We start from the raw sequence: 21,263 nt of genomic DNA, 5'->3' as shown, positions 1-21,263 counted from the left end.
AAGAAAAATATGTATTTTAAATAATATTAAAAGTAGCCAACAGTTCAGTAAGGTGATACAGCTAGTGGAGTACACTGAGCAACAGCAAATTCGTGTGTATATATATATATATATATATATATATATATAAAATTTTTGAAAAAAGCTACCAGTTTAAATTAATGACAAAGGGAGAAGCGTTTTTTTTCTATTCAAGACAAAGTTAAATGACTTCCAACCACTTTGATATGACCATGTTTAAATGGGAGCAACAAATGAAAAACGGCATCCAATTTAACACTTTATTTACATCTTTATTAATTTCAGCTTCACTTTCAGTATTTAAAGCAGCATATTACGTAACAAATAAAACAAAACAAAAAAAGATGGTGAAAGGAGCCTTATCAGAACAGAGGCGTACGTGGACACAAAAACAAACCAGTAGCCTCTACAGAGGCCAGAAAGTGACAGCGAAAAGAAACAGTGACTTTAAATACTAACTTCAGCAGCTTTTTGTGTACATTGAGAACACAGCGCAGGTTAGAAAGTGCAATTAACACAAGTGCAAATGCTACAAACATGCTCGGATCAAAATGCCAAGTCGACCTCTGTCTGTTAAACACCGGGATACGTTACTCATCTGTCCCCTCCATGGCTGAAGATAAGCAAAGAAACTCAAGGACCAAAAATCACATCATCACCCCCCCTCACTTATTTCAAATCCTCAGTGTTCTTAAAAATCCAAATATCGGAAACACACGCAAGATTAAATTCCAGATGACGTCCACAGCATCTTGATTAACTTGCTCAGTGATGAGCGAACCAGACTAGTTGCAACAAAGGGACGATCAGTAGTGATTCCATAAGAACTGGTCCGAAACCATCGGGACCCGTTGGTCATCAGCACTGAAATCTACAAGGAAATGAGATGCAAAAAGGCAGTAGTTCAAACAAAGGCTGCACAAAGAACCATTTTGGGAAAAAAAAAATATTTGTAACCAACCAGTCTAGTTGCCTTGATTCAACCTATACTCATTACCTGGATGACTGACTGGTACCAAAGAACTCAATTGTAAATATTAGGGGTGTGCCAGATAATAAAAATAGCGATTCAGAATAGATTTTAAATGTCCCCAAATCGATTTTATACCGCCTTCCCTTTGTTTGTGTATGCCTTTATTGGGAGCGCTGTTCATGTTGTACCCGATTTGGCCACTTAGGGGGAGTGTGGTTCCACACGGTCTAATACACTGTTAAGTTGTCGCCACATTAGAGAATAGAAGGAAAAAGTCCCGATCAAGTTATTCCAATAAAAGTTGATTTTTTGCAGCGTGGAGCCATTCTTTTGAGTGATAAAAGTGCAGAGAGTAGCCCGCTAACTAGCATTAGAGAGTTAGACTGGAGCAGATCATTACGATTCCTTGAAAATTTATAAATTGAAGCAAAAAACATTGTCAATCAAATCATTTCGAAACAAGTCGTTCTTAATCGAAAATCGATTCGCACACCCAAAAATTGGAATCGAATTGTGAGACATTCAAAGATTCCCACCCCTAATAAATATGGTTTAGTATTATTGTAAAACAATCTGATCCAAAACTTCAGCCAGTCCCACATTCATGACAAAAATTGCAAATCACTGCCAATAACAACCCAGCCTCATCTACACTGACATCTTATTCATTTAGTGTGCCGTGCGTTTTTGGTGCCCTCACCTCTTGCATGCTCATCCTCCAGCTGGAGGTGGAGCCAGTCGGACATGCCTTTGTTGTTCAGCTGAATCCTGAAGGAGCAGCTGAGGCCAGGGGGAGAGCGAGGAGGTCGGCGGCACCTCTCGGAGTCCTGGCGCAAGAGGAGGAGAACGTTTGAGATGAGAGTTGGAGCGACGTGAACAAATGCCGCACTCGCAGGAAGTGAGTGAAACTTTCAGTACGACTTTTATCAATTAAATCGTATTTGACATTCTTTGGACTTCTGAATGCACGTGTTGGAAAAAAACAAATAAACAGTAAACACTGAACATGTGCACTCAAAAGCTTGGAAAAAGTAACATTTACTCCTTCTGTAAATTCGTCTGGATTTTAGATTAATTTAGAAATTTCGCCCAAAAGCCTGATGTCATGGCCTTTTTTTTGGGGGGGGGGGGGCGTTACCAGTGACAGTGGCACATTCCAGGCGCCAGGCAGCTCCGGCGACATGTCGGCCGACAGGGGGTACACAGAGGAGGCCGCCAGGGTCTCCCCTCTCTTCTTCTCTCCTCCATCATCACACAAATCAGAGGTCATTTTTGCCATCTGGTTCTGCCTGCAAAAATGTCACTTCGCAGTCAAAAGTCAAACTGAAGCAAGCACAACACTCAACTCGAGCTTCACCTACAGTTGCTCCACGGGGTCGAGGGTGAGGTCGCAAGGGTCCGGCGAGAGGTCGCTAGGCGGGTCCCACTGGTGCAGTGCTCGTCGCCACAGACGAACTTGCATGTCCCACGAGCGCCTGCTGTACTTCCTGTATTTGTTGGGGGTGGATGGGTGGAGTTTTGGGTCTCGCAAGTGTCTGAGGATGGGAGGTTTGACAAAAACTTGTGTGAAATATGAGCCAGTTTAAAAAAATAAAATAAATTAATTTAACTCATTCACTCCCAGCCATTTTCACTGAAGGAATCCCCTTCACTCCCGGCTGTTTTACTGGATTTTGCAAGGCCCACAGAATATTGTGTTCTATTGCTATAAAAACATGCAAAGGAAAGATTAGAAAGAAAAAAGTATTTCTATCATTTTGCAGCAATTAGCATTAGAATATAGCCAAGTTTTATCATTATTCACAAATCTATTTAGAAATGTGAATAAGCTTTTTTTTTTCAACATGGCCCTGGTTCATCTCTTGCTCTGCTGCCACCTGCTGGCCGTTTGTGTAACAACCACAATTTCTTCAACCGTTCTTTGCAGTTGAGATCCTGCAACAAAGCCTTCTTTCTGCATGCTCTAGCATAAAAAAAAACATAAATACGTATTTGTGACACTTAAAACAGAACATATTTATATGTTTTTGGGAGCAAATGAGTGACTTCATAGGATTTGTGTAAATATTCGTTTGTTAAATATTTGTGCTAGCAGTAGCATTGAAAAGCCTCATGTTAAGGTGGTTTATAATGAAAAATTTAAATACTGGTATACAGCGGAAATAGTGAAAATACACATTTAATTGATATCCATAAAACTGCATTTTGGTAAAAAAAAAATTAAGTAAAAATTAAAGTAAAACTGAAGATCAACAAATCCCTCCCACAAAAACAAGTATGTAAGGGTCCACTGTAGTCATGGTTTTATAATTTTACACATGCTAGAATCATGGCATTGCTTCTTCATGATCACCTCCATTTTAAGTACTTTGTCCCCAATTCGGGGCACGCGGACATAATTCACAAACTTTTTTTTTTTTTTAAACACTCATTTTTCTGGGACTTCTTCCAATTTAGTGTTCCGTTATGAATGTCAGCAGGTGGTTATAAAAAAACAAGCCCATTAATAGAGTTGTGATAACAGCTATTGAACATGTTTAACATTTACAACTGCCGTCTGTTTTCCATTTTTGTGTGGTCAAGCAGATGCAATAATTGGCTTCGAATTCAACCCAGGACATGTGACCATTTTTTTAAGTCTTACTTAGGAACTTGCTGCAGGTAGTTCTGGTAGCCGCTCGTGTTCCTGCCGTACAAGATCTGCTTCTGCCTGCGCTTGAGAACCGAGGCATTGGTCTCGGTGCTGCTCGGGTCTGGCATGCGAGGGCAGCAGCGAGCGAGCGCAGCCCTGCGGAGAAAAAAGTCGCTTCATTGTACAATGCGGACAATCAGCAACGAAGCTCTCGAATAGCCGGAAGCAGTCGTGTGACTCTCGCCTCTTATCCAGATCATCCGTTCCCACAGCAATGCTGCTGGTGGACACTTTAAGGATGCAACGCTCCAAGATGGACGTCCTGGACCGGAAAACAATGTCAAATATGCGTCGGAAAGTTGCACAGGTGCAATCCTGAAGATGAAAAGCAAAAAATTCAACCTGCGTGGCTTGTTGCTGGCAGTTTTCTCTGCTCCTCGCGGGCCGACTGCCGCTGGAGACATCGGGATCGGAGAGACGTTACTGCAACCAGGACAGGGTTCAAGTCTTTAATCTCTAAACTTCCGAAAACCAATTTCTTATCATTCTCTGTTAAAAAATATTTTCACAATAAAATTGTTTTGGGATGTGGCAAATTAACGGCATTTCATTTTATAAATTGTTTTTATTTTGCCGTAAAAAAAAAGGAGAGGAAGAAAATAAAGTACAAAATAATGAATATAAACTTAACTTTCCGCCATCTATCAAATACTACCCAGCTCCAATGAAAATCAGAAACATAAAGAAGACGCCTACTTTGTATAAACTTTTGTACATTCCTATTTAAACACATTTTCTTTTTTCAAAAAAAAAAAACAAAGAATCTGACCAACAGTCTTTATCAAAGACTATCAAGCCAAGAGAAATATAATTCATCACAACAAAAAACAAACGTCAAACATAACCAACAAACCCCGAGAACCCCCCCGCCGCCCCCACCCCCAAATGACAAGCTAAACTAAGGTCTTTGTAAACAAAACAAACACAAAAAAACAGACATGACCAAAAAACTCAAAACATACTGTACTTGTTTTGTAGTAATTTATAGAAATCGTAAGTAAATAATATATATAATACATTAATTTAGCTCAATAATACTAATAGTATTGTGCTAATTAGAGGGCCTCAAATATTTGCTTCCTAACAAAAATCATACTGTTTTTGTTTATTATTGTCCACTGATATAGTTTTCTCAATATTTAAATAATATTTCATTAAAGATGTCCATTTACGTATTCCTGGAGGGTCCGTATTTTGTTGTAACAATAACTTCTTATAAACTAATGAAGAGAACGAAAGTTGCCAACCCACTGGATATTTAAATTGTTCACATTTTGGAGTAAGGAAGTCTCTGGGGTAAACAAAAATCTCTTACAGACGATAGAAAGCCAATCCTGAATATCAAGCCAGGTTTCATGTATTTTTCCACAGCACCAAAAGGAATTAATATAAAAGAATCGCTTATTCGACACTTTAAACAAGTGGGAGGGGAAATGAATCAAATTTATGAATTTTATCAATGCTATAATAAATTCTTGTCATTAATTTATACTGGATTCATCGAAGATTTTCATTGGTTGCAAGATGTAAACATTCCTTCAATCTTATTTTGGAATCAAAACTTTGTATGTCCCCGTCATCATATGTTTTACTTTTTAAGCATTGATAAAGGATTTGTAATGAGCACTTGTAAATTTATTTTTCTGATTACCATGTTCCAAGAGCTCTTTACTGTTGCTGGAACTCAGTTCTCTATATCACAATTTTCTTTAATCTTTTTTTTTTTTTTTTTTTTTTTTTTTATTACTGTATGTACTTAAATATTTCAGAGTCTTTTAAGATTAAATAAATCTTTTAATGTATTAAAGTTTTTAATTTGAAAAATACATATATCTGACAATGTCTACACACCACCATTTGTCCAAGTTTTCCACATTAATGCATTACCTTGAATTATAATAGAAGGATTATTCCAGATTTTAATCTGTAGTAGAGTATTTATCTCTATCAATTTGACTTGATATTCAAATAAAGTCACTTCAGAACAGGCACAAATTTACTGACCTGACCAGGCTGTCAAAGACAGAACTACAGCCAGGAAGGAGCCAAGGCTCAGGGGTAGAGCAACCAGCAGCCAGAAGTGGTTCGGGGAGACCGTTCCATATGGCCGTAGACCAGCCCTTAGCACAAACGCAAGTCCGCGGGCTGAAACAGAAACTGAGAGCAAAACTCAAGTCAGACACCAGCGGCTTCAAAATCAAAACGTGAGGGTAGAAAAAACTACAAAGAAATGCCACACAAAAATAACTGTGAAGGCAGACCGAGTGCACGAGGCAGTCTGCAATAAAAAATAAATAAATAAAATAAAAACAGAAAAGTATGCATAAATGCAATTTTGCTAATCTCAAAACCAATCACGCCATACTTTAGTTTCCAAAGACAGTCCATCCATTTGCTAGCTCTTATCCGAGGTCATCATTTCGTCTTCTGAAGCGCTTTACTGAAAACGTGATGAATTATTACTTATACACGTGCATTACACAAACTTTGCTTAATATTTAGCGTCAAACAAGACCTCCACCACTAACGCCAGAATGTAAAGCTTTGTACCCAGTCGCGTCAGAGGACTTCCTGGAGCATTTCACATTAAAAGACCACAGTACAGGACCGGAAGCACGAGTCCTACTCACAAATGCCTTTCTAGCTCGCGCGTCGTCGTCACGCCCGCATAGTTATACCCGAAAAAAATATTGCTTTAAAAAAAGAAGTGTTTTGTAAAGTTTTGAAGGGAGAGTTGGCGTCTGAAATCGAGACTTAATTGCGGTGTGTGAGTGTCGCGAGGCGACATAAGCGCTAACTTGGCGGCCTTTTGCGGCCTCTCGTGCCTGTACCTTAACCCTAGATGTAAAATAAAACAAGACATATAATCCACAGATATGTTACCAACCTGGAGGAGAGCGGTGGGCTCTGGACTGCAGGTTCTACTCCGCTGCGTGACATGGTAGCAAGTTTGAACTTGGCGCCTTCGCATCAAGACGAACAGACGCCATGTTCCGTTTTACGGCGTCTTTAATGAGACGCACCTGTAGGGGGTGTGGCCTGCCGCAGTTTTTAACACGCGTAACTATAAATGTCTCAAGAGTGGTTCTCGTGTAACGGTTTTTGAAATATCTTAGCCGATTTTTATGAAATGTGAGATGCTACATTTCTGGAGTGAATGTATTTGCTGTCGTAGCACCAAAACTGACCTGTGAGAGGCAGCGTGGTGCCATTTGGAATCCAGACGAATGGAAAATACGTTTTTGTTGTAGTAGTAGTTTCTTTTTAATCATTAATTTTTCGTTTCATATTGGGACTCAAAAATAATGTAGTAGTTTTTTTTTTAAACATCTAGAATAAAAAAGTTTAAAAAAAACACGCACACACACACAAAACTGCATCTATTCTCCAGTGCACTAGGTGGCGCGGAGCTTCCAAATGTAAACACTGAGTTCTCCACACCGGAAATAGTCGCAAACATGGCGTCTGGCAGCGGGGTTAGTATTTTTATTTATTAATTTATACTGCATTATTTTTACATTCTAACTGGTGATTTGTTAATAATGACAGAAACGTGCCTCTGTTTGTGGGATGGTCTGCGTTTTTATCTCTTAATGTGAGACTCCAAATGTGCCCTGCCGCGGCAGCTAAAGAGCGTTAGCCCTTCAGACCTATCCAAAACATGTGTACTCAGTATCGAATTAAAATGTTGACTTTCCGCTCATATATGCAATTAGTTGTTACGCGTCGAATTATAGGACGGTCGGTAACTCAAGTTGTGTCGTCAAGTGCGTACTTGATTGGACTGTTGTCTTGTGCTCAATCGCTGAGTAAAACAAAGAACCATTTATTTGTAGTTTGTCCTCAGTTAGTCTGAAAAGAACCAACAACAGCAACGCGTTTTTTTGTTTTGAATTCTGTTAAGGTTTCAGAGTCTTCAAAACTATAAAAGGGGGGACTTACGTTTACGAGTTTGTACTTAGGTCAGAACGCCTCGTAGTGCGTTTTATTTGAAGCATTTGCATGAAAATCACTCCTTGGTTAACCTTGAGGTCACAATACATTACATTGTCAATAACTGGCGTTTGTATTCAAAATTTGGGGAATTCTTGCATTGTATCATTGTTGTGCCATCAATCTAGTTAATTATGTGAATTTCATAACCTCAAAACATATCTTATATCTCTACCTTGTATGTTTCTCTTCCAGTCGAGTAAGAATGACTTCCGTCGAAAGTGGGACAAAGACGAGTATGAGAATCTCGCTCAGAAGCGTCTCACTGAGGAGCGAGAAAAAGAGAGCAGAGATGGTGAGCTGTCGTTTAGTTTCAACTTATTTGCAGATAACCCTGACACGTTCCGCTCTAGACACTTATGTTAAATCATCAAACTCATCATGCGTCTTAGGGAAAATCGCGCCACCGGTCAAGCGGGAGAATCTGCGTCATCGAGACTACAAAGTGGACCTGGAGTCCAAACTGGGGAAGACCATCGTTATCACCAAGACGACCCCTCAGGCTGAGATGGGCGGGTACGTAGAGTTCAATTGTTGTATTTATGCTTTGTTCCTGGAGACAGAACAGATATATTATATAATCCGGCTGTTTTCCCCTTTTAGCTACTACTGCAATGTTTGTGACTGCGTGGTGAAAGACTCCATCAACTTCCTGGATCACATCAATGGCAAGAAACGTAAGTACATTTTTTTTTTTTAAACACTCAAGTCAGCAGAGGTGGTCAAAATAATCAAGTTTGAATTCTTGCATTAAAAAAAAAAGTTTTGATTCAACTCCTTACTTATGTAAAATCAGAAGAATAATACAGATACCTGAAAAAATTATTTAAAGACAGTACTGAAGTGTTAGTTCCCACCTCTGTGAGTCTGCTTACAGGTAAAATATACTTGAATATGTGTTTGTCAAGCGCTTGCATACATACACGCATGTGCACCTGTGCAGATCAGAGGAACCTCGGCATGTCTATGAGAGTTGAGCGGTCGTCCCTGGACCAGGTCAAGAAGCGCTTTGAGGTGAACAAGAAGAAAATGGAGGAGAAGCAGAAAGAGTACGACTTTGAGGAGCGCATGAAGGAGCTGCGAGAAGAGGTCAGGGGTCGATGATGAAAGTCAAGCTTTCAATAACCGCTAATACCGGTAATCAACGTTGAGATATAATATTGTGTGTGTGTTTACGTCTAGGAGGAGAAGGCAAAGGCCTACAAGAAGGAGAAACTGAAAGAGAGGAAGCGCCGGGCCGAAGACGACGGTGACTTTGAGGATGACGAGGAAATGGCGGCCGTCATGGGTTTCTCAGGGTTCGGGTCTTCTAAAAAGAGTCACTGACACCTCAAGGACATCAGCGCTGTGGAGTCAGCACGTCTTGTAATACCGTCACGGGTGGGAGAGTCCTGGAGGAGGTGCGCGCCAAATGGAGGTCCTGCTGCACAGATGGCGCAGTTAGTCGTCTGCATTTTGTTCAGATTGCAAACATGTTTGATTCATTTCCTCATTTTGCCAGTTGGATCCATCACAAGCATTTTTTCTTATTTTGAAAATGTAAAACTCAAGAGTTGAACGGACTCACCTCAGCAAAACAGAAATGAGATTCTGTAAGTTATTGGAATGTTCTAACATCTCATTAGATCTCATCCTCACCAAGTCGCGTCTTTATACGGTATTTATCTGCATAATGCAAACATGGATGTCAGTGAACACAAAATTCATTTCATGTCACAAAAATCTTATTTGTTGTATATTGTCAAGTTTTCTTCAGCTTCAAGCAAATGTTTGATTTTTAATAAATACATTTTTTTTAATCAGTTGACTAAATGATATGAATCATTAATATTGTACTTTAATTTCTGGGTTATTTATATGTATATATATATATATATGTGTGTGTATATATATATGTGTATGTGTGTGTGTGTATATATATGTGTGTGTGTATATGTATATATATATATATATACAGTATATATGTGTGTGTGTGTATATATATAGTTATTAGAATGTTCTAACATCGTACTCTCGTGTGTATAACAAAAAACATTTCTGGGCCACAAATATAAAACAGTCAACAACAACAAAAAAGCTTCTTTCAAACATTGTTTTTGATTTTGTATATTTATTTTAGCAGTGGGCAGCACGGAGGCTTAGAGACTCGGAGCAGTAACGCAAGTAGAGCAACTAATCTTTGCAGCATGTTTATATTTTCTTAAGATCAACTCATTGTCAACAAAGCAACACAACACATTTTTCCCCCGTTCTAAATGTCAAACCGTCATCTTCTTTGTCAAGTGACTGAGATCACCGGAAAGTCACTCCCACGACAATCCCAAATGTGAGGGCAAACACCGGTGCGAAACCACAAACGAGATTTCAGCTCACCCAATACTGTAGTATTTGATTCTTCAGATTTACTTCTTGTACTTCCTGTCACCTTGTGATGTCACTGTATTCAGTATGTATTCAGTACATACATTATTCTACATGAACAAACAACCTTTCACGAGGCTCATCAGTAGCTAGCAATTAGCTAACATATTAGCTGGAATAACATGATAGCACTGATATGGCACACTGGTAAACAAATACTGCACTAGCCCTACACAAACGTTATGAAGTCATTAAATTCCCCATTTAGCATTTACATACAATAATAAATGTAAGGAAATATTGTAATGTCGAAGTACATTTGCTATTTACTGTATGCAGACGCAAATAATCATGATTAATGAATGTAACTTAACAATCAGGATTCCACCAGATGGCGCCAAAGTAACACATGTATTGCTTTGGCCTGAGCAACAATTAGATGAGATTTTCAGCGAATAAAGAGGATAAGTAAAAAAGAAAAAGAAAAATCAAGCTAATATCTAATGGTGAATCTGCAGGAAAAGAAGTAAAAGTTAATGAAACTTAAGCTAAATAAATGTGCCTTGTGATGTCTGAGAAGTCTGGGCCGCTGACTCAGTGCCGTCAGTCACCCACCAGCTCTTCCGCTTTGCGGTGAAGACTTGAGGGGGAGGAGGAGGAGGACGATGCTGCCTTCGTCTTCCCGCGTCCTCCCCTCTGCACAGTCACTTCCTCTGAGGTTAAGAAAGAAAGAGCAAGTGCAAGCGACATTGACAAACACACCAAGTGAAGCAGGCAGGAAGAAAGAAGGTAGCCATCTTGGTTGCACTTTCAAATGTCGGCCTAGGTCAAAACGTCAGAACGGTTTTCACCGATTTTTCAGTTAGGAAGCCGACCACTGGATGAGACCGATTTTTAGTTTGTTGCTGAGGGCGTGACCTAAAAGAGCAACCACGGCAGCTCGATTCTGAGGCCCTTCCAGAATAACTTACTGGGAAGTCTTGAGCGGCGAGTTGGAAGCACACAGGATGAACTGCGGCCGAGTGCCATCCCGGTCGAAGGTCATGGAGTGGAGCCCTCAGCAGCTGGCCGACTACCTGAGGAAGGTCAGACTTGCTTTGGAACTCGTCCTAATTGAATTGCAATGAACGATCAATCGTTGCCCTCATCATTTCTCGGTTGGCTGGCTCTGTCATTCATTTGACTTTGGAGTCAGCCAGCCGGTCAATTCTCCTTGACCTGATGATGTATTCCACAAAGGTTACGAAACGATGACATGGCGTTTAGGAGATTTACCTCATGTGTGTTGCAGATGAATCTGTCCGACTGTGATCGAACTGTGTTGAAGAACTCCATAAACGGAATGCGATTTGTGGTAAGGTTAGGGCAGATCCAAAAACCTTGACCGTTTCATGTGTATGTTACTACTTTTTAATTTGTTGGAAAACTGGTTTTACTCATCTTAAACTGCCTGTGACTATTCATGATGCATTCAAGGGCAGCTGGGAAAAATCTGTTGCAAAAGGAATTGAATTGGTTGAAGCGTACGTGATGTTATTTTCTATTTGCAGAACCTGACTGAGAATGACCTGCAGAAATTCCCTAAACTTTATACACCGTAAGGCTTTTTTTTCTTCTCCCTCACGGTCAATCTATAGTGTTAATAGCCACTGTGATGACAATTCAAGTATCAGAAGTGTTATCAAACTCACCGCAGCTCTGCTTACCTTGTGGCTTTGGTGTGATGTGGCTGTTTCTTCATGATATTTCAGACAATGTAATCAGGCTGCTCCGGCCGACGCTCTGAATCTTCACCTAGCCTATGTTTCAAGTCATGAGTAGAGAAACTTTGTGCGTGAGAGATTATTCTGTCAGTTCCTGTTATGTAATAGCGGGGCAGAAGTTCAAAAGGGCTGGCTTAAAGACACATTTTCAGAATTAGGCACATTTTCAGAATTAGGCAATTTTAGGAATTTTACTTTTAAAATGAAGGAAAATGTATTTTGTGTTTGTGTGTCCTCACAGGATTATTTCCAAGCTGAGTGCTGACATCAGTAAGAAGGAACAAAAACGAGCCCTAACCCTGTTTGTTAAAAAGTGAGTTCCTGTTTTGGTCCACATGTAAAAGTGAAATTCAATTAATCCACATATGATTAAGGCACAACGTTGTAAATACAACTTTAAATGTTGTCTTATGAAAGTAGGATAGCTTAATGCTAACGTATAATGAAAAGCAGCATAGACAGGCTGCAGAAACTAGCATCAATATTACACCTTTAAACAACTTAGAAAACACACCAAATAAGATTTTTGCAGCTTAGTTTTCTTCTGTGTTTCATCATTAAATCTACATTTAGTATTTATTTTACTCCCCCTGATGGTCAACACACACACACACAATTGTTTTTACTATCTTTGTGGGGCCACCTCATTGACATAATGCATTTCCTCCCCCATTCCCCTAACCCCAACCATCAAAAATGATTGCCTACCCCTACCCCTATTCCTTACCCTAACCTCAACCATAACCCAATTCAAACCTAAACTCTAAAACCAAATCTTGATCCTCAAACAGAGGTCTAAACTTGTGGGGCCCAGCAAAATGGCCCCACATGGACGGGTGGGCCTCACAACTCTGTGAAATCCCGAAATGTTGGCCCCACTATGTAACAAAAACAAGACCACACACACACACGGACTGGAATGAGCAGCACAATAATATATATATATATATTTTTTTTTATCATGATACACAAAATGTTAATTTTTTTACATTGTGCTAAATTATTTTTTTACTGTGTTGTTTTGTTAACAAATATTGCTTTTGCAAATAATGCTAATTAACTGAATGTTCTTTTTCAACATCACAGAACCATGACCCCTACATTTCATGAGCCAGGTAAAACTTTTAAACTTGTAACTAGAACTATTGTGTTGTAATCGCTATACTGCTCATAGCCACTAGGGGGCATCGTTTCACTGTGCAATGGAACCAATTAAAAATAAAGCAGAATCAAGAATTTAGAATCATTTTTGTCTCAACAAGAAGCACTTTTAATAGTGACTCCAAAAGTTCTTGAAAATGTTTCTAGAATTAGAAATTGGGTGTATTTTTAACAGTCCTATGCTTGTAGTTCCAGTACTGTGTTAATTTTCACTAGATGTGTATTTTTTAATTTAAGTGTAAAAAACAATTGAGACGATTATTAAAAATATATATGCTTTCGTACTTATATAATGTATTATATGTTAATTATAACCTTGTATAATCTTTAGTTTTTCTGCAAGTAATATTGTATTACTACAGAAAGTGGCATGAGGCAGATAATTTCCTATTTGTGCGTGTGTATGTTTTAGATGACCTCGCCAAGTAAGGCGTATTCTTCCTGGAATTCTCCAATTTTTTTTACATGTTGGTGACTTGTTATTTGTTAACAAGATATCTTCTACCTTTGACAGTTCGTGATTTTACAGTTCCGGGTGACAATTCTTCTGTAAGTCGACATGCCTCGCAGAAGTTGATCCATCCATCCCGGGCTGATCGAAGTTTCAACGACTTAATTGCCGCCATGTTGTTTTTCAGGACGACGATGATGACGTCAATGATTACGAGAGTCCCAACAGCGGCGGCGAGGACAGCGGCCAGAGCGACTACGAGAAACCCAACGACGACACGGACGTCACCGAGGCCGAGCATTACGAACTTCCCCCCTCGGAACCTTTGGCGCAGAAGCTGCGCAGCGGCGTGCGCCTGGGAGACCCCGAGTACATCGGTAGTATTTGACTTGATGCGTTTTTGTTGTTGTTATATCCTTTCAATCTGTTAGCATGGCGACCAGCCTTACTTTTGACTTGAATGTGTCTCTTGTGTGGCCATGCAGGTAGCAAGGATAATCGTGCGTCATCCAAAGGTGCCCCGCCTGCTGTGTGCCCCCGCGCACCACTTGCATCACGTCCGGCGCTGTCGCCTCGGGTAGTTAGTCTTCAATATTTGAACTTCAATATCACCATAAAGTCCCTTTGAGAGTTCCCCAGTTTCTCTTCCAAAAGTTAAGATTTTTCGATGAATTCATATTTATTTTATGAAGTAGATACATGCTGTTGGAAATGCATATTGATCAAACAAAATGTTGCTGACAGAGTGGACAATGACAGGGTGGACATTTTTGGCTAATGTTAGCATTTTATGAGCAAGCTGACTGTTAATTGTTTACCAAATGCATTTAGAGTTTCTGAAAGGGATCAATATTTCACTATGACAGAGTGGACATGTAAAGCTTGACAACATCAAACTATACCACTCCATTGAAAAAACACAAAATGCTGGTCGAAATGTCACTGAAAAGCGTTAGAGTCAGAGGTTTTCTTAATGGGGCGCTTACCCCAAAATGACAGTTATTGGTACAGTTATTTCATAATAATTAATAATGAGTTAAAATTAAAAAAGATCTACTGTAAAAAATGAGTGTGATATTGATTTGTGTTGAGGTCATTAGTCTGCCACTAGATGGCATAATTGCATTTGTAAAACGGTGACAGCTCAGTGCATTTTTCTTTTCATATTAAGAGCTAATCTTTAACATAAAGTAACTTGTGAAATTCTGCACATTTTAAAAATTTTAACAAATATATGCATTTTTATTAAATGTATTACTGCTAAATATTGACATGGACGTGCGACTGGAATTCCCCCAGTACAGGCTTTCCAAGTAAGGGGCGGTCATTAATTTTAGAAAATTAGTGACGTCAAAATTAGCGCACTAATTATGACACCCCTCGTGTGAACCTATTGCCTTTTATATCTACGGCTTTAACGAATGAACGGCTTAATTTTTTATTTTTTTTTTGTCTGTGTTACAGCCGGTCCTGCCCTCTCGAAGGTAAGCGCATGCATAAACACAAACGCTGTGTTTTGTCATAGATGTTGAACATTGAACAGGCTTCAAGTGGACGTCCCGGATTGTGTCGCCAGGTCCAAACCTCCTTCCTCCTCGGCCTCCATCGGCAGGAGCACCTCATCCGTCAAGCCTCCTCCTCCCAGCAGGTCGGTCGGTCTGTCGGACGGCTTCTCTTCACTCATAATCAGCCATTTGTTTGGATGAGAATCTTATCATTTTGGTGTGATTTGTTGTTACAGGATCGATGGAATTAGGGAGGTAAGTTTCATTTTGACAAGGGTTTTATTATCTACGCAATCCAAGCATCTCATCGTGTTATTTTCTCCTTCTAACATACACACAATGACAAACTCAACACATTCCCCCTCTTCCATAAGACTCTGCCCCCCCGCCCGACACCCCCGAGCCGCCATGGGGACAGGTAGAAAGTCAAAATATGCTAATAAAGGTTCCGATTTTCAGTATGACAGGAATTCATGCATTTTGTTTTTGATAGTTTGCCTCCTGGTGCTGGATCACTTCCTCTCAGTGTCTCCTCTGGTGAGAATATTTTGAAAAGAAGGAATTAAAAAATAATAATAATGATGATGATGATGATGATAATTCTCCAACAGCTCCTGATGTTGAAGGCTGGGACGATGATGAGTTTGTGAGTGCAAGAAATCTTCGGTTAGACCACATTTACTTGAAAACTAACACCAAGGACATGTTTCAAAACTTGTCCTCAGGATGACGAAGATACTGGTTACGAGAATCCGATGAGCGGCGGCGAGGACAGCGGCAGGAGCGCCGACGATGATGACGCAGAAAACGACGACACGGACTGGGCCGACAATTACGAGCCGCCTCCCACCGAACCTTCGGAGGAGCTGACTCACAAGCTCTTCCCTGCCCTGCCCTGCGCTGAAGACGACTATGTTGGTAGGATGCCCAACGGATTTGTTCCGTCTTTACATGAAATGACAAAATATCTGCGTTAAGGGCTCTGCATTGAAATATTGTTTGTGGTTCGGCATTCACATAATCAACTATCGTGGATTTTTTTTGTAGTTATTTGCTGAAAATTCCATGCCCAAATATTACTTTGCTGTTATATTTTAATTTTTTTTAAACTCATTTACTGCCATAATTATTTTTTTTGATTATTAAAAATTAAAGGCAATAGGCGATATTTTTTTAAATTGTAATTAATTGCATGACTTCACTAGTTAACTCACGATTAATCACAAATTTTACATCTGTTCTAAATGTACAATAAAACAATTATAGGTTTTTATACTCTTGCTAACAAAAGTGGGAAAAAAATGTTAAACTAATAGAAATAGTTCAAATGATTTTTTTACGTTTATAGCCCTCAATGGCAGTGAATGAATAAAAAAAGAAAAAGAAAAGATCATTAAAAATTCAGGGCGTCAGGCGATTAAAGTTTTTAATCGTAATGAATTGCATGACTTCACCAGTTAACTCGCAATTAACCACAAATTTCCTATCTGTTCTAAATGTACAATAAAAAAAATCTAGGTTTTATACAATTGTTAACAAAAGTGGATTTTTTTTTTTTTTACTAATAGAAATAGTTCAAATGAATTTTTGACGTTTATAGCCGTCAATGGCAGTAAATGAGTTAAAGAACAGAACTAGAACTTTACGACTTACGTGCTAATGAACTATGTGGAAGGAAGTTGAGTAGTTTCGTTTAACAAAAGTTGTGCTTTGCTGCCATCTTGTGGCATTTTGTTGTCATTCCACATTTCCTATACTATATTTGGCATTCGCAAATTAAAAAAAATAGTTCACCCAATCACTATTTTTGTACTCAGGCAAAAGGATGCACAAATAAAAGTAGTGCATTGACATTATCTTTTAGAATCCTCTATTTGCAAATAGCGTGGAACACTTATACCAAATTAGCAGTACCGATTTATGGCATGAATATGCCCCAAATTCATAAAAAAAATAAAATAAATTCTAACACTGGACTCAAAGTTTCCATAGTAACTCTTCTTGTGGATTAATTTTTTAACATGTCCGCAAAGTGAATGTGTGATTTCTGTATCCACCCACCCTCAGATCAAGTGTCGTCCAGAGGTCCACCAGCAGTCAGTCTGCGCCCACCCGTCTCTTCGCTTCCTCCACTGTCACCACCCCGTTTGGTGAGACTCCAACCTGTGAACGTAAACAAGCATGCGAGCAAATAAACAAGACAAGAAATGATGCATATTCATGACAGCTTGTTTAATTTTGTGTCATGCTTAATGACATTTGACAATATCTTTAACGCATTTTGTAGCCGGGTGAGTCGTTGCCCGGTCGTGATCACACACCGCACTCTGCCAGACAACCGCCACCAGGCAAATGTGAGCCATTACTGTTGAGGAGTATCATGAATCGTTTGATTCAATTGATCAGGATCCCATCAATTTCATTGATATTCCAATTCACCAATTGTGTGTAGTGCTTCCGGGGCCCCCTCAGATCTTCCGTGGCAACAAACCAGGCCGAAACTCGTCTCCCATTCGAGGTATTTAGTGGCCACATGACATATTTATCGCCTAGGTTAACATTTTACCCATTTGTTTTTCTTCTGTTTAAAGGTCCCAACACAGAAGAGAGGGTGGGTATTTATATATATATATATATATATATTTAATAGTAATTACATGAAGACATTTTGAAAACTGTTAATCATGTGTTAACCATTCTTAGGGCACCTTTTTTTTTGGCGGGGGGGGGGGGGGTCAAAACACTATCCAGAAAATACTCATTCACTGCCATTGACGGCTATAGACTTTTTAACTATTTCTATTAGTTTAACATTTTTTTCCACTTTTGTTAACAAGAGTATGAAAACCTAGGGGAAAAAAATATTGTACATTTAGACCAGATATAAAATTTGTGATTAATCGTGCATTAACTATTGAAGTCATGCGATTAATTACAATTAAAACTAAACTAATTAATTGTAATTAATCACATGACTTCAATGGTTAACTCATGATTAATCACGACGTTTCTATCTGTTCTAAATGTACAATAAAAACGTTTTTCTAGGTTTTCATACTCTTGTTAACAAAAGTGGAAAAATGTTAAACTAATAGAAATAGTTACAATGAATTTTTGACGTCTAAAGCCATCAATGGCAGTGAATGAGTTAATGTGTATATAAAGAATAACGCAGCTTTTGCCAGTTTTTTTTCTTTCTTTCTGCAATGGACATAATGCTGCTCCTTCTGGCCACCTGGGGGCAGTATAAGCACATGTAGACACACATTAAGAGCCCCAGTGAACTTTTTGATTTGAACTACTGAAATAAATCAACTTTTCGACCATTTTACATTCACTTATAAGATGCGTATGTGTATAGGCCTAGATACACCAATCCAACGTCGGACAGCGTTGGGCCGAGGGCATGCGCCGTCTGACCACTGTATACTGTCGTACAGTCGAACCGGCATTATATGATATTACCGTTTAAGGGTATGCCGACAAAGGTATGAAAGCCAAACTTTAGGAATAATGACTACAGCCGCCGATGGTATGGAGGGGAACTATTTTTCGCGCATGCGCTGAATGTATGTAATAGTCGGGGGGTCAGTGCGGTATTCACGTCATTTTTCTACGCGACGTGTCTGGGCCGATTTGGCCGACGTCGGATTGGTGTATCTAGGCCTTACCAGCATGTCCTTATATAATTAAAGATAATTACACTAAAAGGACAGTTTGGAAGTTTCAATGTTATTCTTTTTTTTCCTCATCCTCTAATGTCATTTTTGTATGTTACAGCCATCTGTACACTCTCGAAGGTAACACACCCACACGCACGTTTGACCTCATAACTTTGTAAAAACAGGAAGTCAACATGACTCTGTGACTGTGACTGTGAGCATGTGGATAAGAGTTCAGCCAGACTGGAGATCCTGTTGTTGGAAAGTGGCTTAATTTGTTTATGAGCGCGTTTGTCTTCAGGCCACAGGTGAACATCCCGGATCCCCCCGGTAGGTCTAAGCCTCTTGGGCCCCCTCCTGGTGGTTCTTCGACCTCCATCGGCATGAGCAACTCTTCCGTCAGGCCGCCTCCTCCCAGCAGGTGGCGTGACGTCATTTCACTCATAATTAATTCATCATTGAATGACAATCAAATGATTTCTTGGTCTGGTGTTACAGGTTTGACGGAATGAGGGAGGTAAGTTTGATTTTGATTGAAAAAATATGATCTCTGCACTTAAAATATTTTATCTTTTCTCCTTTCAGCAAACACATAGTGATGGTGAGAATTATTCACTTTTATTCAATCCAATCATGATTGATGATATATATAAAAATAAAAAAACTGAAAATGTTTATATTCTTTCCAGCACCCAAACACAACACATTTACCCTCCCTAAAAATTTGCCCCCACGCCTGCCACCCCCTGGTCGCCATGGAAACAGGTAGAAAGTCACTTATGGATATGAAAAGTCTACACACCCCCGTTTAAAAGTGTGTGCTGACTCCCATCTAACATCAGTTTGAATTTGATCAGTTGTGGTCAATTCTGAACACAGCCACATCCCATTTTGAAGAGGGTGTGCACACTTGCGCAACCACATTTCCTTTGTAAATTTGCACGTAAGCTTTCAAAAAGATGAAAGAAAACAATTCGATTGAGTTGTAGATGTTACAGGTCACATTAATGGTGGAAAAGTTTTGAAATGTACGGAAGCGTATTGCATTCACTTGGGAAAAAAAAGTCCTGTTTTTCTGAGTAATTTTTTAGGGAAGCTTTATTTTTTTGAGTATTTTTTCTCTCTTTTATTGAATATTTTCCCCCAGTTTTTTTAAGTAATTTTTTTTCTGTTTAAAAAAAATATTTTCTCTGCTTTTTTGAAATTTTTTTGAGTTTTTTTTAGTAATTTTTCCGTTTTATCAAATAATTGTTTTTCTGAATATTTTTTTAAGTCACTTTCAGAGTTCAGAGGTAAAAAAAAAATAAAATAAAAATGACCAAGAAAAACAGAACACCAGCTCTGTTTTTCAGAATTTTTTTCCTGTTTTTTGAATACTTTGTTTTTTTAATAATTTCTCCCCCTGTTTTTCAGATTTTTTTTTGACAGCAAAAAATATTCAGAAAAACAGAAAATAAAAATAAAAAATACTCAAAAAAAACCAAAGCTCCCCCCAAAAATTACTCATAAAAACAGGAGGGGTTTTTTTTAAGTGAATGCAATACGCTTCCGTAGAAATGATTTATCTTGGACTAAAAAAAAATGTATGTTACAAAAACCTAGCAATTGATTAGGGGTGTGTAGACTTTTTTTTTTTTTATATCCACTATATAACAATTTCATACGTTATAGAACAAAGTTGTTTTTTTTGCTAACAGTTTGCCTTCTGGTGCCACTTCTGTTGGGTCTCTCTCTCTCAACGTTTATCCTGCAGGTAAGTAAATAAAATAAAATAAAACACATTTTGCATGTTTGCTGATAAGGCCACTAGGGGGCAGACTTCACCAGGATGACATTTGATGGGTTTGAAAAAAAAACATAAGGGAGTCTTCTGCTGTACACTAGTTTGCTCAAAGAACGCTTAGCTAGCGTACTATAAGTCTTTTTTAGAAATATTTACTGTAATTCATAATTTACTATTGCGTTCACCTCCGTCAATGATTTAAACGACGCGTTTCAACTTACGACAAAATGTCCTCCCTTGGGTGAATGTGTGTGTGTATGCGCGTGTAGCCTATGCAGATAACAGGAGCAACTTTGCTGGACCGGACCGCTTTCATCCTCCACCACAAAAACCTCCACACACACAGGTTGCGCTTGCCTTAATATCACAGTTCTCGTATAACATTTTTGTAATGACATGTAATTATTCAATCAATCACTTTAAAGAAAGAAAACGTGTCTTCATGTGTATATAGGGAATGGACCCTCGCTGGTATGTTGGTAAAGTAACCCGGGGTCAAGCTGAGGGGTACTTGAAACAAGTCAGCAAGGTAACACACACACTGCTCTCTATATACAGTAATGCATTTGTTTACATGTGTTTTGCATACTGCCCCTAAACAAAACTTGAACCAAAAACGGGTTTATTGTCCATGCTTGAGCCCATCACGCGTGTTTGCGCGCATGTGTAGGACGGCGCATACCTGGTGCGGGACAGCTCCCACCAAAAGTCCAACCAGCCGTACACACTGATGGTCCTCCACCACAACAAAGTATTCAATATCCAGATCCGCCATGAGGACAAGCAATTCCAACTCGGAACTGGACTCAAGGCCCAGGAGGTAAACCCAATCTCACATTTGATAACATATTTACTTCCCTGTCATGAATTCAAGTGCCACCTGTGTGTGTGCGTGTAG

General features: G+C 39.1%; 3 protein-coding genes and 2 long non-coding RNA genes across 8 annotated transcripts in view; 2 read left to right on the top strand and 3 right to left on the bottom strand.

Moving 5' to 3' along the window:
* Window positions 1-267: 267 nt before the first annotated feature.
* On the bottom strand, window positions 268-6,733 carry slbp2 (stem-loop binding protein 2). Its single transcript, XM_077547463.1, has 9 exons — window positions 6,574-6,733; window positions 5,691-5,843; window positions 4,029-4,109; window positions 3,871-3,948; window positions 3,639-3,782; window positions 2,356-2,529; window positions 2,133-2,283; window positions 1,695-1,821; window positions 268-892 (listed from the first exon to the last, which is right to left on the bottom strand). Exons 1-9 carry the CDS (start codon window positions 6,624-6,626, stop codon window positions 828-830), a joined length of 1,026 nt encoding a protein of 341 aa, XP_077403589.1. The 5' UTR covers window positions 6,627-6,733; the 3' UTR covers window positions 268-827.
* Window positions 6,734-6,795: 62 nt separating this feature from the next.
* Window positions 6,796-9,481, top strand: zmat2 (zinc finger, matrin-type 2). The gene is made up of 6 exons (XM_077547464.1): window positions 6,796-7,162; window positions 7,875-7,974; window positions 8,072-8,195; window positions 8,283-8,356; window positions 8,623-8,768; window positions 8,862-9,481. The coding sequence occupies exons 1-6, from the start codon at window positions 7,145-7,147 to the stop codon at window positions 9,003-9,005; spliced, it is 606 nt and encodes a 201-aa protein (XP_077403590.1). The 5' UTR covers window positions 6,796-7,144; the 3' UTR covers window positions 9,006-9,481.
* A 319-nt stretch (window positions 9,482-9,800) lies between these two features.
* LOC144036450 (uncharacterized) lies at window positions 9,801-11,845 on the bottom strand. The gene is made up of 3 exons (XR_013288649.1): window positions 11,747-11,845; window positions 11,012-11,116; window positions 9,801-10,753 (listed from the first exon to the last, which is right to left on the bottom strand). It is a non-coding gene; the product is annotated as an uncharacterized LOC144036450 (long non-coding RNA).
* lcp2a (lymphocyte cytosolic protein 2a) overlaps window positions 10,773-21,263 on the top strand; it is a 12,030-nt gene continuing 1,539 nt past the window's right edge. The window contains exons 1-28 of one of the 4 annotated variants that reach the window (XM_077547111.1): window positions 10,773-11,125; window positions 11,332-11,394; window positions 11,591-11,637; window positions 12,045-12,116; window positions 12,890-12,918; window positions 13,479-13,513; window positions 13,603-13,792; window positions 13,901-13,992; window positions 14,880-14,899; window positions 14,992-15,063; window positions 15,157-15,175; window positions 15,295-15,338; window positions 15,414-15,457; window positions 15,532-15,566; window positions 15,646-15,838; window positions 16,988-17,070; window positions 17,208-17,274; window positions 17,373-17,438; window positions 17,512-17,531; window positions 18,701-18,720; window positions 18,884-19,003; window positions 19,081-19,099; window positions 19,168-19,183; window positions 19,272-19,347; window positions 20,280-20,335; window positions 20,635-20,711; window positions 20,820-20,894; window positions 21,036-21,185. In XM_077547111.1, the coding sequence (XP_077403237.1) occupies window positions 11,048-11,125; window positions 11,332-11,394; window positions 11,591-11,637; window positions 12,045-12,116; window positions 12,890-12,918; window positions 13,479-13,513; window positions 13,603-13,792; window positions 13,901-13,992; window positions 14,880-14,899; window positions 14,992-15,063; window positions 15,157-15,175; window positions 15,295-15,338; window positions 15,414-15,457; window positions 15,532-15,566; window positions 15,646-15,838; window positions 16,988-17,070; window positions 17,208-17,274; window positions 17,373-17,438; window positions 17,512-17,531; window positions 18,701-18,720; window positions 18,884-19,003; window positions 19,081-19,099; window positions 19,168-19,183; window positions 19,272-19,347; window positions 20,280-20,335; window positions 20,635-20,711; window positions 20,820-20,894; window positions 21,036-21,185 (1,878 nt within the window). In that variant the 5' untranslated portion in view covers window positions 10,773-11,047. Of the gene's footprint in view, window positions 11,126-11,331; window positions 11,395-11,590; window positions 11,638-12,044; window positions 12,117-12,889; window positions 12,919-13,376; window positions 13,390-13,478; window positions 13,514-13,602; window positions 13,793-13,900; window positions 13,993-14,879; window positions 14,900-14,958; window positions 15,064-15,156; window positions 15,176-15,294; window positions 15,339-15,413; window positions 15,458-15,531; window positions 15,567-15,645; window positions 15,839-16,987; window positions 17,071-17,207; window positions 17,275-17,372; window positions 17,439-17,511; window positions 17,532-18,700; window positions 18,721-18,883; window positions 19,004-19,080; window positions 19,100-19,167; window positions 19,184-19,271; window positions 19,348-20,279; window positions 20,336-20,634; window positions 20,712-20,819; window positions 20,895-21,035; window positions 21,186-21,263 lie in introns of those variants that run through there. The other 3 variants (XM_077547110.1, XM_077547113.1, XM_077547112.1) reach the window with 3 other exon arrangements.
* The window catches only part of LOC144036449 (uncharacterized), a 23,838-nt gene continuing 17,911 nt past the window's right edge, over window positions 15,337-21,263 (bottom strand). The window contains exons 4-5 of the long non-coding RNA XR_013288648.1: window positions 16,982-17,083; window positions 15,337-15,865 (exon numbers count right to left, since the gene is read on the bottom strand). This is a non-coding gene — a long non-coding RNA (uncharacterized LOC144036449). The remainder of the gene's footprint in view (window positions 15,866-16,981; window positions 17,084-21,263) is intronic.

This window comes from Vanacampus margaritifer, chromosome 16, assembly GCF_051991255.1.
Source record: "Vanacampus margaritifer isolate UIUO_Vmar chromosome 16, RoL_Vmar_1.0, whole genome shotgun sequence".
In the NCBI taxonomy this organism is placed as follows: Eukaryota; Metazoa; Chordata; class Actinopteri; order Syngnathiformes; family Syngnathidae; genus Vanacampus; species Vanacampus margaritifer.
This window is presented reverse-complemented; position numbering and strand designations above follow the sequence as displayed.

Coding starts and splice junctions, on each gene's coding strand:
- slbp2 (XM_077547463.1), bottom strand. CDS start 6,626: ATGTCACGCAGCGGAGTAGAACCTGCAGTCCAGAGCCCACCGCTCTCC. Junction 5,844..6,573: donor AGCCCACCGCTCTCCTCCAG/GTTGGTAACATA, acceptor TTTTGCTCTCAG/TTTCTGTTTCAGCCCGCGGA. Junction 3,783..3,870: donor ACGGATGATCTGGATAAGAG/GCGAGAGTCACA, acceptor TTTTCTCCGCAG/GGCTGCGCTCGCTCGCTGCT.
- zmat2 (XM_077547464.1), top strand. Junction 8,196..8,282: donor CCTCAGGCTGAGATGGGCGG/GTACGTAGAGTT, acceptor TTCCCCTTTTAG/CTACTACTGCAATGTTTGTG. Junction 8,357..8,622: donor TCACATCAATGGCAAGAAAC/GTAAGTACATTT, acceptor GCACCTGTGCAG/ATCAGAGGAACCTCGGCATG.